The sequence below is a fragment of the Pseudomyrmex gracilis genome, unplaced genomic scaffold (genome assembly GCF_002006095.1).
Source record: "Pseudomyrmex gracilis isolate BER0280 unplaced genomic scaffold, ASM200609v1 scaffold_216, whole genome shotgun sequence".
Lineage (NCBI taxonomy): Eukaryota > Metazoa > Arthropoda > Insecta > Hymenoptera > Formicidae > Pseudomyrmex > Pseudomyrmex gracilis.
Window position 1 is genome coordinate 78,671 of NW_018020800.1, and position 15,241 is coordinate 93,911.

The following is a 15,241-nucleotide window of genomic DNA, read 5'->3' on the forward strand; positions in this document are numbered from 1 at the left end:
CGTGTATTCAATCGAATACACAAATCGGAGTGTTTTTTTTTTTTTTTTTTTTATTATATCGTGGAGAAATATATATTCAATGTTTAAAACGTAAGTTAAGATCAAAATGTGTGCGCTCGTTTCAAATAACCACCCGACGACGGAGGAACAATAGCTGTGTGCGCAACAATTTAATGGAATTAAAAAAAATTGAAGTGTTTATACCGGACGTAAGCGCGGAAAGACCGGCAAATGAAATAAAACAACAAACAGAATTTAAAGAGGAAAATTTCACAAAGAACGTCGCAATTTAAGTGCAATTAAATATCCAGACATTTAATCTCGTAAAAGTAAATGCTTCTTTGTTGTAATTTGCTATTAAAATTTCTGGTTTTTTTTTTTTTAAATCATCAATAGAAAATCTGTATTTGGGATCAAATCCTACGATCAAACGCGCAGTAAAATGTCACGTGTCGTTTTAAAAGAAAGATCTCTTCTCTCTCTCTTTCTCTCTCTTTCTCGATTTTAAATGCGCGAGGTTAGCCGGGAACTAGGTGGAAATTTACAAGATCATATTCCTTTATGAGATTCTTCTCGTTCTTTTCATCGCAGCTCATAGCCACTCGTTAAAGAAGAATCGCTTAATTGCGCAGTACCATCACGATCTTCAGCGAAACGAAAGCTTTTCCTGGTCGTTTCGCCGAATGAGAATGAGCTGCGCGGCCGTATCGATTAGCGCATAGGTACTCGTCGGGAGAGAGGTTCACGGAAGAATAGAGTGTCCGCTTGTGTTTTTCGGTGTTATTCTCTTTATTAAGAAGTTCTCAGGAAGATTAACATTTTGAGAAGAAAGAAAACACGCGATCGCGATAAACGTAATCGATAGGAAACGTATCAAAATTTATTTGGTCGTTAAAAATTATTCTTGTTACGTTGAGATAAAATTCTTTTCTCAACTCGTAAATTTATATGTAATTTATAAAACTTGCTTATAGATAGATATAAAATCTTACTTATTAAAACTTATTAAATAAAAACATTAAAGTTTATATGGTGAGATAAAATTGAGAGAATTCCGTTAGAAGTTGCGTTAAATTGCAATTCTCTTCTCTCTCTCTCTCTCTCTCTCTCTCTCTCTCTCTTTCTCTCTGCTTTATTGTATAGCTGTTATCGCGAAACTCTCGAGTTGGGAGGATAAGCGCGGGATGGAATAATGAAACGCGATAATTATATTAAATTGCAGTTCTGTAAGTAAACAAATTAAAAAGTTTCGAAATCACAAAAAAATTATGTCGGTGTCTGAACTTCGCGGGAAATACAATAATTGCTCGGATGGGCCGTAAGTAAACAAAAATTAAAAACTTTTGCTGTAACGTTTGCTCGAGTAACGGGATGATGAGTGCGAATGAGAAAAAGAGAAAAACAGCGCCGAGACAAGTTATCAATTTTCTTTCGAGTTATCGCTTTACTTCGAGTTATCATCTCACTTCGCAAATAACAAACTTTACCGAGCGCCGAAAGTGAGAGAGATAAACGTTGACTGGCTCGGCGATGGAAAATATAACCAGTCAAGGCGTGCGATATTCGGCGGAATTACCGGGACGATTTACCCTGATTTCCGGTGGTTTGCCGAGATGACGATACCCTAGATCGTGGTTGACGCGGTAACACGGTTGCCCGATGCAAGGCATTCGAGGCACGACCAAATTTCGACGTGCTGCTCTGCAGCAAGGTCGCATTAAAGCGCAAGTGCGCTTCCACTCTAACGTCGCTCGTGCGACACATGTGTTCCGCCGATATAAGCTGACATAAGCTAGAAGGGAAACCGCGCTCGTTGTTTTAATTCCGGTAGCATCTGGTAGCTAGTGACTCTCGATTTAGAGCGCGATTTCGGGGGGGCCGCCGTGTCGCGTCGAAATCGAGGTCGACGTCGAATTGTGCCGCTTTAAGATAATGCGCATTGATCGCATCGAAGTAATCGACAAATCTCTTCGAAAACTCAAAATCGAATCGCTATTGTTTGAAAATCTTCGTTATATAAATACGATTGTTGACTCGGTTACAAGTGCTAACTCGAGCATGAGCTCGAGAAAAGAAAACTCGACGTGTCAATTAAAATTCACGCGGCGGTTCTATTTCTCTGATCCCCTTTCGGATTGTAAATAACGATTACACGAGATGATTCGTAATTCCGATCGGCTATCCGAATTTGTCATCTTCGGGTCTTTCCATTCAACCGGAAGTGACACCAGCAAGGGCGAGAGAGATCACGAGAGGGTTAAGCCAATTTCAAAGAAAAGAGCGATACATCACGCACGCACGCACACATACACGCGACGCTTTCACGAAAAAAATCTTTAGCTTTCTTCCATAAACGGCCTGTCCGAGAAATGATACTTTCTTGCTTCCGATGTCAGACCTCGACCCTTTCACGTACGAAGGAGGGTCGCACAATGCGGAGATCTTTACCGTAGCTATTACAGATTCACTGTGAAAGGGATCCGAGGTCTTTTGAGTCACCGACATAAAAAAAAAAAAAAGAAAAAAAAAAAGAGAAGAATCACTTCCTCAACAGGATTATACGACCCGTACGTTCTGCGCTGAAGGACAAAAAGAACGATGTGATGAATACTAAAATGCTTCTTTCAAAGCGAAACAAGCAAACAATAAAAATAAAACAAACAAACAAAACAACTAAATTACGTCGTACGCAAGAAGTATTTTAATTTAAATTTGCACGCGCGTTATGCGATATTGTTGTTATGAAGCGTGCTTTATATTGACGCATTTTCTCCGTGTGTGTTATCTATTTTAAGCATCGCGTTCTCCTCGAGCAGTTAATATTGCAAGCTTTTGCTGTATGTGCACTGTATTTTCGAGCAGATTCTATAGGGCGGAAAATTAAGCTCGCTGAAATTGATAACAGTTCCGAACTCGACTTTAGCGAGAACCGCAGATACTCGCGCACGGGTAAATGCACACTTAAATGGAAGATAGATAGAGAGAGAGAGAGAAGAAAAGGAGAGAAGCGAGGATGATGGGGTGGTATTAATTATTTCTCTAGTAGTAAACTCCGCTGTTTGCGATCCACTCGACTTCTTGCTCGCGATACGCGAGCAAATGTGCGCTCATAACACACAGTATACCGTACACGACGGCGAACAAGATGAAAAGAAAAAAGAACAACCGACCGCCGCCGCCGCCGGTAAATCGAGGCGCGGCTGAAAAAAAGTGGAGGAACGGAATCACGAACGAAGGGATCGATCTTCATTCTCGCTACGCCGATGATTATCAAAGGACGCTCTATATAAACGGAATTTTTCGCCAAAGTGAATCGATACTCCGTCCTAAAAAAAAAAAAAAAAGAAACTTAGGAGCGGTCCGCGCGCGCGTTTGGGAAACTAAATTTAGATAGGTAAATTCTCTCTTCCTGCTCGTTACTACGTAGCTACTAGTACGATTACAATCCAAAGAAACGACAACGGATCGTCTAGATGAGTTTACTCAGTTCGCTAAACTGTCGTCGGCGCAAAACGAACTTTAATGAGATGCAAATACTCAAGATGACGGCGCGCTGTTTTTCTCGTCAAATTAGATTTACTATAGATCGGTCGCGCGACAGACGGTATCTTGTTTTGAAATCTGAATTTATTTCACACGCGCCAAGATGTGTGACGCGCGCCAGAAAAATGTCAGACAAAAGTTCATCAAACATTTACACATTTCACTAATGATAATGATCTCATTATCGTTCTGAATAGAAAGTGCGCGTCGAACAAATTGTAAAGTAGTTTTACAGAGTCCTGCGATAATTAATACGTCATTGTTGTCAAAGAGACACAAACAAAAACAAGAGGAGGAAAAATTGGCTTCTTTTTCAGCAAGATGAGACAAAAGTTTGAATTACTTTTTTAAGAAGAGGAGCGAAATGTCAACCTCTCAGTGAAAAACTCTCGTGGGGAGTCGGATAGAAAATTTGCGAATATTTATGTACGTAAGAGTTGAGAAAATTAAAAAAACGCGAAGTTTGTTGAAATTCGCGAGTTGCGTCATTGCAAAAAGAAAAGAGTCATAACAAATAATTTACTTAACAAATATAATTTACTAATACCGTTTGCTGAAGAATATATAATATTCGCAAAATATAATTTTGATTTGTTATTAACGCCACGAGCTAATAAAAATAACAGCCGTTTAATAAAAATATAACAGTTCCGTTTGCGAAATGTGACTTACAATTGGGATCCTCTTCGTCGATTGCGCCTTTCCTCGTCGGGCACGAGGACGGGTTGTGGCACAGGTGACACTACCGCAGGTGACACCGGTGCCGAGTCGATCTTAATCATCTTCTCGTCGTCCACTGCAACTTCGTAGGGCATTACCGGCTTGACTGCACGGAATGAGGATCTGCGCGTTACGGGCCGATCCTCGGGTTCTCGGGCGCCTGCGAAGAAGCAAACGATCGACGACACTTTTAGGCCAACTGTATTATCCTTGGCATATTCAACGTGACGCATGTTCGAGCGATTAAATCGGCTTAGATATAACGAAGTCGCGTCGCTGATATAAATGGAAGTATAATTGAAAGAATACACAATGCGCGTAAATGGGGAATGTACGCGATAAAAGCGTTTAGAGATTAAAAAACTTTAAATACTTTACGCAAATATTTTTCACGTAATTGGAGCGAGATGGGATGAATATTGCAAACCCCGAAGTGAGTTGAATGAGTTATGCGTATTTAAATAAATTGAAACGAGAAAAGTGATTCACACGCGCGTGGAAATCAAATCAATAACAAAATAACCAGTACTCGACAGTTATTCGACAACAAACGCCTTAAAAGAGTTAAATATATTCGAAAGGAGCAAAATGCATTCCGAATTGTATATAATGCGCGAGTGCCAATGTTATTTCCTGCTGTAACACACAGAGTGCGAAGTATTCAGGCCCTAGTACATAGCATACAGATCATGTTGTATACGGAGCGTCCGAACATAATCGTGTACACTTGTGTTTAATATTAAAATTAACTTATTGGTTTTCTTAGATGTGATCCGAAAAAAAAGATTGAAAATTGATAATCGGATTTTCTCTTCTCTCTCTTTTTTNTTTTNTTTTNTTTTTTTTTTTTTTTTTTTTNATCACACTCTTTTATCTTCTTTTGTAAGAAAGTATAATTTAAGTCATCAAGCTTCTTCAAGATCGATAGTTGAAAACTTAAACAAGAAAATTTATATAAGGTAACTCCAATATTTGCGGCGCGCCGGGTTTTACGCCGGAAAAAATAGAAGACGTGGGGGTAAAAGGAGCGCGCGACCATTTTGTTGCGCGCGTACTTTTATGTTGTGTTGGTATTGTATTGTTGATTTCAGCTTTTTATTGTTAACGAAATCATGGTTTAGTCACGATTCGCAATTATTGATTACAAACACGTAAAATGTACTTAATGTAATTAAATTTAATTAATGTAATTAAAAATGTAAATGTAATTACTATAGAGTTTGTGCGAAAGACCTTGTGGCTATTCCGCGACACGTAATTATAAACGAATGTTAGAGGACGGAGTACAGCAAAATACAAGTATTATTATCTCCTTGTGCTTATCTTCTTGTGCTTATCTCTTTGTTCAAGTTTATGTCTTGCCACCTGTTGGAGATGTATGACATTTTCAACGTGTGAGATTTATGCCGCGGTCTGTATATCTTGACAAAATAATAATTTGCATTTGGAGTTTTTCGTTACGGTCACTGTGTACATCGCTGTACGTTTTTTCGCGCTTTCAAATCGACGCGACCATAGATTTTCTCGCGCAACCATCAAGCGGTTCTTCTTTGAAAAATTTCTCACGCGTATGCGGTTTTTCGATGCACACGGAAAATCGAAGTCGCCGATAAATGTTTGTTTTATCGTACATAGACGTCGGTCTTGCGCGGAGCATCTGACTGGGAAAACTTTCGTTTGTGCGTTACATCAAAACGAATATTCGAGAAGACCGGTGTAACACATCGGAGGCGGTGGCAAATGGAGATTTGAAAAGCACTCGGAGAATGTCGATCGACGCGTAGATGCGCGCGCGAGAGAGGACGAGTACCTTTGAAATCGCGTTACATCCGTAGATACTCTATGACGCGTCGGAAATAGTTCTACAGGAAGTTCGCTGCAAGTTCTCTCTGTGTGTATGACCTTTCGACGGGGAGAACGGGGTGGAGAAAAGGGTTGAATTTCCATGTTCGAGTTTGGTGCTTGTTCGGTGCTTCCGATGCGGACTGGCAATATGTGCGCGCGCGGAGAGGGCGTACGGTATTAAAGTTACACAAGTCATAGAGAGAACTGCAGATCTCGGGATTCGCGCGACACATGTCGGAACGGTACGCGCGACAGAATTGAAAACGCATGAAAACGGAGAAATATTCTGAATTCTAGTTTTCCCGAGCGATCGCTGTTTCGAATTTACGCCCGTTTTTCACAACATTTTTTAATTGCACTCTCTCGACAATAGTCAGTTATCAACAATTGAATGCGCGCAACATTACGAGAAAGTTTCGCTCTGAAAGAGAGACTTTTTTTTTCTTTTAGAAAACCGCGCGTCACAATATATATCCATTTTTGAGATACATATCTCGAAAAGCAACATCTGGATTATTCTCTCTCTCTCTCTCTCTCTCTCCCGATATATGAAAGTCACGGCTCGGAAATAGCGAATGAAAGAGATTTCTCCGTTGTATTCAGTGGGTGGCAAAGGTCGAGCGCGATACGGACGAAATCGCACAGACAAAAATACATTTAGCGAAAATCGGCTTACTCATTTCCTCTCAGCGCTGCTCTGCCTTTGATGACGAAATATCGGACATAGAGTACATCCGCATAATGGGGCGGAGTTGTACGGGCGGAACAGAGGGAAGCCGCGGACAGAGAACGAACAATGCGCACTGCGCAGGGTGGAGTTACCGCCGCTCGGCGAGGAGATCTATTCAATTATCTTGACAGCTTTTTACATCCTCAGGGCTTTTTACATGGCCTTCCTCTTGGAAGACAACTCCGTTTCTAACTTGCCATTGTTTCTAGCACGTTATAATACGATAAATGCGCAATATGCGCAGAGAAATCGGAGCAACCGATGTTGCCAGGTTGCCAATCGAAGAAGGGAGAAAATTTTGTTGGGAAAATTTTCTTCGCTGGAATCCAAGAGTTGCCAGCAGTTGCCGAAGTATCTCTTAGGGGAAGGGAGAAAAGAGGGCAAAATGCTTGGCGAGAAAATTGCAAGGAATTGTGCGCGTGTGCATACGATACACACATAGAATCAAATACGGATATATCAATAGAAAATCGTTTCAAAAAAACCTTTGACGGATGAGGTACGAAAATAGTTTCGATATTTCAGTAGGTGGAAAACATTGACTCGCTACAGCATCGCGCGTTTATTGTGTTTCCCGCGTATGTGAATGAATAGAGAAACGATATGTGCTATTTTTCTCTCTTGGCACACAGATATCCCAAAATAACGTAAAGCTATTTTTTTTTTTTTTTTGCGGAAAGCTATTTTTTTTACGAAAATATAAGAGTGCATTTTCCACACATTTTTTTTCGTATATAAATATCACGCACAATAGTTTTTATATTTGGAAACGAACGCGAAAAAGGAAAAAAAAATGCGTTGGTACGAGATTAAAGCGAATTAGAAAGAAATCAAGCTTCCTACTGTATTTATTGCAATGAAAAACAAACACACGTATTTTCTTTATGCACCTTGCGCCGAGATGGACGCTCTTTGCTGAGCGGCGGCGATGGCCATCGCGTTAAGCCCGCTACCTCCTGGTGCGGCGTAAACGTCGTAAGCGGACGCTCGTCTCGGTAACTGAACCGGAAGTCCTAGGCCGGTGTCGGGATGGGTGGGTTGCGCGCTACCTCCGCCCATCGCTGCCGCTGTTTTGATTTCGTCGTCGTACGATCTTTGCCTTGTCACGCGAGACTTACGACGGATCGTGCCGCCTCCGCGACGCGCGCGACGCCGAAGTTCCTCCTCGTCATCCAGATCGCCTTCTTGCTCTATAACTTCAACCGAAGAAAATCGAAACATCGCACGGTTTAACACACCGAGAGCAAGTTTTTGGAAGACATTGTAAATCCCGAACTGCGACGTGTGAAATAAAAATTTCGACTTACCGCCCGTCTGAGCCGGCATGACAATCCTCTGAGGGCTGGTCGCTCTTCCCCTGTCGGCAGCCTGATGGCGATCGGGTGAACCGCCCCGCGACTTGCTCTTCCGATCCAGATCGCGCTCCCATCTGAGCTCCTCTCTCTGACGTTCTCCTGCAACCTTTCGAAACTACAACATTACGATACGTAGATTAGGGCTCGATGCGGGAGACGTCACCACATGTAGGCTGTGAGTAAGGGCAGGGAAGAGTCACAGCGTCCCCAACAACACGACAGGGGCGAGGCGGGGGGTTGCAAGTACAAGATTAGGCAGCATGGATTGACACACCTAGAAGCTGACGATTAGATCAACGCACAGAGATCAGCTGTTACTAAGGGGCGGGGGAGGGAAGATTTATAGTGAGACCGAATCGGATTGCGCGATCGTGCTCGATTTAATTGAATGTTTGCGGAACTATTTATCTTTTCACAGATTTACTTACACGATACGCGCATAACGGATTAGCAAGTAATGTTTTTTGCGAGAACTTGCGATTTGTTTACATATATCTATGTTTTTTACATTATTTCGTTATGTTAATTTAAGAGTCAATCAAGATACGCTGTATCAAAAAAGAAACTATACATTAGCCGAGAAAATAGCGAGTTGTATTTCTCCAAAATGCAATAAATCGCTTCTTTGTTCGGTAGCACAACGTTAATCGATTCTGCGATGCAACTAAAATAGATTTGCAAACTGCAACAAAGACACTTCGCCCGAAAGCTCTAAGACCGATAAACTTCCCGTTGGTGGTGAAAGCTATAATAGCGCAAATCTCTCTCTCTCTCTCTCTCTCTCTCCCGGATACGCTTCCGAGCGTATCCGGGAGAGAGAGAGGAAGACCGCGCTTAAACACGGTTAGGAGCTCCTCGTGATAATAATGAAATGGCCACGTCCGAAAATTAACTTCGTCTGAGGTTTGTCACGCGATCTCGCGGCGCGGCATAATTACAAGTCGGCAACAATTAGAGCTACGAGCTAGGAGCGAAATGACGCGCGCGCGCGCGCGTACTCGCCATCGGCAAAGTTCGAGGGGTGGAGTTCGGGTATTAAGACTCCATTAGCGTTGGGATTTCGGAAGGGTCCAACGACTGATGCCGAGGCACGTCTTTCTCGCTCGCCGTCGCACGAGTTTCCGACGGATGGATGTTGGTGCACGAGAGACGCTTTCGTGCACCTGTCGCGCGCATAAATATTCACGATGACGCGGAACGCGCCCGAGCGTGCACCGGAAAAACGTCAATTTAACGCGACGATGATGACACGATCGCGCGAACACGTAGTATAGCAGCTCCCTCACGCTCGCAAAAAAACATTGCGATAATTTTTGTTTCTCGGTGCAACGCGCCACGTTGCAACCGCGCAGATACACGTCCTCGTAACCGCCAAGGTCCATTCGGCGAAACTGGGTCGTCCGTTCGCATTACGATGTTAGAACGGTGTCTCACGGTGTGTGTGTGTGTATCACCGGCGACTTTCACGGAGCGCAAAGCGCGCGTGTCACGAAGATGCATCGGATACTGCGCACGGTTGCGCATCACTCCGAGATGCTCAGCCCGGCAGTAAATTATCCAATAGCCAGAACGTCTAGATGCATGCGGATGCTTCAAACAGCGGTGCCGTTATGTAGGTCGCTTAGCGAGCATGAATCTAGCAAGCGCTAAATGCAATTTTAATCTGAACGCTCGTGTGTTTTCATAATCGCGTAAGACGCTAGCTTTGAACGATGCGAGCAAAGTTATTGTCGATCGAGGAAAAGCTTCAATCAAAGTTACGTTAATATCTAAATTAAAAATTTTCAATATTGTTTGTAACTTTTTCGGCGCGTTAATTGCGTGTAAACCAATGACGATTTTAATTGTCGCACGATTATCCCGACGTTAATCTTTGTAAATCGGTAATTATTTTTGCGTCGTCCTTTAAACGTCGCGATTGCATTTCCGTAATTTCGTCGTTCGCAGTCACTCCATTCCATCCATCATGCGGCCGTTTTAACTCGCTAGAAACCGTGACGTGCGAATGGCGTCGAAGTGAATTGATTCTCGAGATGGAAAAAGCGTCAACAGCAATTGTCGCGAGGAAGATAAACGCGCCGGATATACATGTGTGTGTGTGTGTGTGTGTGTTCATTTCTAAACGAGGCGTATCGCAAAAGTCTGACGATAAACTCCGTAATTAGCGCTTGTACTCGTAAATAGCGCACGTCTCTTCTTGGGTTTGTATACGCCTACGCGTGCGTAAATGCACGTAGGACATTGTGTCATTACGTCACGACAACTTCAACAAAGCGAATTTTACGACTTTGTGTCCGCCCTTTCGTGCCTTTGCCGTTCGGAATGACGCACATGTTTAATCGTCGAGAAAAATTACAGACGTAAATTTCTGACGTGTATTTAATAAAAAATTTTTTCGCGCACAAAGCAACTTGTTTGCAACTCGCGTTTGCAATGAGTTACTGTTCCGTTGTACGATCATAAGAATCTTCACAATTTGTATATTTTCCATTTTCTCTACTTCTTTCTCTGCCGATACGGCTCGCACGAGAGGGACACGTTCTTCTCTCATTTCAATTTCACTCCACTTTCTTTCGTTTCCGCAGTCGTTTCCCGCGCGCGCGCGCAGCCCCGATTATTCTGCCGAGCGACTAAAAACGACTGTCGATAAATTCTCTCAGAGTGAGGCGCGAGAGAGTTGCGTCTGCCGCGAACTTCTCGACTTGCAACAATAACTAAGTTCCCGTCTTCGTGTGGCACACAATCAATACATGTATAACCGAGGCTTCGCATAAATTCTTCTGAATATTGACTCGAGTAAATGTCACATCTTGTAAGCGAGATAAAATCGACGCAATGTGATAAAATAAACAAATTGTCAAACGTAGATGAATTTCAATCGATATCGCGAAATTGTAATTAATAAAGCGAAGGTATAAAGAAGAGCGAGAATTTTTGATGTTAATTAGCGATACAAAATTACACAAGGCGGCATGTTTTTTTTTTTTTTTTTTTTAATGATTTTGTGTTCTACCCGTTTCTCCAATTTGCAAGTGGAGAGAGCGACAATGATTCCTCTCCTCTCAAAGAAAAACGCATTTATGTACGATTTTTATTTTTACGACGCATTTCTCCGTCTCGGGTTCTTCGACGCGCCTCCGTTACGGAGGCCACGCGATAATTGCACATCCGATAATTGTCCGTCAGAGTGTTGAATAATGAGAAATCCTGACTGCACACACGTGCAACCGCGATGTGCCGGTATGCGCTCGTCGTTCGCGCTATGTACGTACAACGTGATATATATTTCCTCCCCGTTTGCGCGACAAGTGCACACGATCTCGGTGCGCAATGCGATCTCGAGAGTTCAGCGTCGACGGAAACGCACCTCGTTAAAGCCAATGCGTGATGAGAACGATCTGATCGAACAATTTATGATATTATCTCTCTCTCTATCTCTCTTCGATGAATTACCGCAAATTATCCGACGGACGTCTAAATAATAAAAAAGAGCGTGAAAAATAAATTGGTTCGTTCGGGCATCTGCATTTATTATCACGTCACGTTCATCCCGATGTTGTTGAAACGTTTTGTTCCGAGGTACTGAAATTTTAAAAACTTCGTCGAATTTGAAGCGGAATTCAGTCAATATTTGCGATTATCAATTTATCATAGTATTCCTCGCGCGCGCGCGCTAGGAAAAAATATTAAAATAATTCTATTAAAGTTTTGATAAATATTGAAATACAATTTATATATATATATACACATTTTCCTGCATAAATGTCGCGTGAAAATCTCAATGGGATTGACATTACGATACGAGAGTCAAAGCGTCGCGTCATCAGCGCTGTGCGAAAACGAGGGCAAAACTGGAAAAGTCACGCTCGAGATCGACTTCTTTTTTCGATCGTGTAATCGCAATGGAATAATTCGAGATTGCATTCTTCGTCTCTCGGGCTACACGGGCGACCTGCGCTTTGTTGCATATTGCAGCGACGTGGAAGAATCTCAGCGAGTTGTATGAAGTATGCATCTGAGGTAACAGCAAAGTGTGTAGCTTGAAGCGTTGAAGCGGACATTCAAAGCACGTTATACGTTGACTCGTTTCGCAGCGGTAATTCAGCAAACCCTAATTTCAAACATAGCTACCGCACTGCGACGTTTTCGAGGTGTAACGACATATATATATATATATATCTTAGGATGCTGAATTATTCAGTCCGGTTGTGGGGGAGAAAAGGAAATCTCGTGCGATGGTATAAATCGTGAATAATAACAACATCAAAAGCCAGTCAAATGACGTGATGCGCACGTAAAGGGTGGCCTTTTTCTTGCTAATTTTTGGAAAATGTTTAATCGTGTCAATTTCAATATTTCAATACATCATCGCAAGAAGATATCAATTTTGTTGTGTTACATCTTGTTAATTGAGAAAAAACGTATTAAAAAATTAACTATATCTTAGTTTACGATTATATTGACAGGGTATAGTGCAAAATGTGCACACTGTGTTGCAAACAACATAAGTTTGAAATGTGTGCGTTTCTGTCGAAAAGCGCGATTAGCGCGGATCAAGTTCTTCTCGCTTACCTTCTCAAGTTCCTTGAGACTAGCCGGCGAGACGTCGGAATGTCTTCGAATTTCCGGACTTCGCGGCGGAGCCAGTCCACTTCCGAGAGCGCCAATTTGACTTCCGGTGGGACCGAGCCGAGCGTCGCTGTGCCTTCTCTGAAGAGCTTCCAGAATCGGCACATCAAGCAGCGAATCTGTGGATTCTTGCGTTACGATCGGCTGATCCCTCGAGGCGATCTTTCGACGACAAACGCTACATCGCCAAGAAGACTGCAACGTTTCCGGAAATGAAATTTTATTCGTCATTTTATCGCTATTTTTGAGATAGGAAATTTCACAACGTTGTTTTTGACAGTTACATGAGCGTGTTGAGAGTTAAATAAATTATTAATTTTGCAGAAATACACAAAATTCTGTTTTGCGTGATGTTTATTTTAATAAACAGAATTAAACCTTTAAATGCGAGTGGAAGTATAAATATTGCTAGTTTTAATTATCTTGCAAATGTAACACGCAATATTTGTGTAATCATATTATATTCGCAACTTGTATGTATGTGATTTTCAAATCATATTTATATACGCAAGTATAATATGCAAGTCTAATAGCAAAGTTCGCGCTTGAAAGCAACATTTAATCTCTCTTTTCGCGCTCGTAAAAAGTAAGGCGAGCGCGCAAAACGCGCAAATCTGAAAATTTATTAAATGGATGCGTTTCCATCATATTTATACACGCTGATTTAACTCGCGATTTCCGCGTGACTCTGATGAAATATTAGGAAAACGTATATACAATTTCAACACAAATTCAAGTTACAGCGCGCAAGATATGTCGCGAATTGGGGATGAATGGACTACAGAAATGATTACGCACATTCTCAACCGAAGTTGGGGTTACCCGCAGGAATGTCGACGCAAGAGCATACCGCGCGCGTTCATTGTATATATATAATACGTCGCGAGATTAAATGTCATATGTCGATCGGTCACAAGCGTTTCTCGAAATTATCATCAACTACGTATGTAATTAGAATTAAGCGCGCGCACGGGCTCGAGTATATATATCGCTAAATATCAAAGGGCCAAACGTCTCGTCACTCGGCGAAATCGATTAATCCTCCGCGTGATTAAGCGCACGGTGGCGACATGGAGAAAATTGCGAATAAATTTTCATCAGGTTTCCTTCCTTCTCGCGTTTATGATAATTTAAACGCGAAAGCTCGGATGAGCCGCGAAAATAACAAAGCGGTCGTGTAGAGCGAAGTTAGTTTTCGCTTTCTCTCTCTCTTTGTCGAGATTCATGGATTTAATTATTGTCGCGAAACGTGATGGTTCGAAAGACGCGCGTAATTGCTTCAATAGTTTCGTGAAAAACATTCGAGACCGTCTATCCCCGAGGGGTGAAAGATTTAGTAAGTTTCCATGGTAATTTTCTGCGAAGCACGTTTATGGCAACGGTAGGCAGAAATTTTCTCCGTAAATGGCAACATTCAAGCAAGACGGGCGAGAAGTGAAAATTAGCGAGCTACGTGGAGGTGAACGTGATTCGTGGGTGCGTTGGCGTTATAGGCTCGGCATTAAAGGACTTCCGTTCGTTCGTGTCACCTTCGGCTTTTCTTGTCACTTACATAACGCGGCTGTCAATTAACATTTCCTTTCAAATCTGCTTTTATTGAATATATAAACAACGCGATTATCGTTCGTAATCAATTTAAGAAAGATTACAAGCACAACCAATCGGTGTATCAACGAAATGAAATATTTAAGCGCATCATTTTCATTTTTCTTTTATAATTGCAGAATAAATACACATTTAAACGAGCGCAACGACAAAATGTCACAATTACAATTGCAACGTTACAATAGCGAAATTAGATTTGCGCGTTTGAGTTTGACCTTTGTTCTTCTCCGTTACGCCGACGCCTTCTCGTGTTTTTCCTTCATCCGTTTCGGCAATTAATTTGCGCATTGTCCGACCTTCGTTTTACGACAATATTTACCGACGGAAAACAATGAACAAGCCGGTTAATTAGAGAAATGGAGACGTGCAAACTCACCGGGTCGTCGGAATTCGTTGTCGTCGAATACGAGGCGCAGTCCTCGCAGACCTTATGTTGACACTCGCAACAAGTTCGCGAGACTTCCTCGGGGCCGAAGGACTTTCGACATACCCTGCATTCTTCTCCGCTGCTTTGTTTGCCGCCCGTTTCCTTTCTGAAACAGTAGGGCCCGGTGAAATTTGTTAATTAGCTTGGTTTTTGGTCGCGTTTATTCCCCCTCCCCCCCCCCAAATACGTACTTGAGATCATTAGCAATCAGCGAAGTTTTCACAAGTTTTATGTACATATATGCGTATGATAATGAATATAAAATAAAATAACATAAATATTTTATTTATGTACAGATACTTCGTGTAACATCTATAGATATATAATTAAATATATGTATATATATATTTTATTATAATAAAATATACATATCATTTATATTATAAT

At 41.9% G+C, this 15,241-nt stretch overlaps 1 protein-coding gene across 8 annotated transcripts in view; it reads right to left on the minus strand.

Annotated features, from left to right (window-relative positions):
- Window positions 1-15,241, minus strand: part of LOC109858642 (regulating synaptic membrane exocytosis protein 1) — a 131,125-nt gene that overhangs the window by 55,454 nt on the left and 60,430 nt on the right. For 6 of the 8 annotated variants that reach the window (XM_020436114.1, XM_020436112.1, XM_020436108.1 and 3 more), the window contains exons 5-9: window positions 14,804-14,960; window positions 12,766-13,017; window positions 8,146-8,308; window positions 7,729-8,034; window positions 4,216-4,423 (exon numbers count right to left, since the gene is read on the minus strand). In XM_020436114.1, coding sequence (XP_020291703.1) covers window positions 4,216-4,423; window positions 7,729-8,034; window positions 8,146-8,308; window positions 12,766-13,017; window positions 14,804-14,960 — 1,086 coding nt within the window. The remainder of the gene's footprint in view (window positions 1-4,215; window positions 4,424-7,728; window positions 8,035-8,145; window positions 8,309-12,765; window positions 13,018-14,803; window positions 14,961-15,241) is intronic. The other 2 variants (XM_020436111.1, XM_020436110.1) reach the window with 2 other exon arrangements.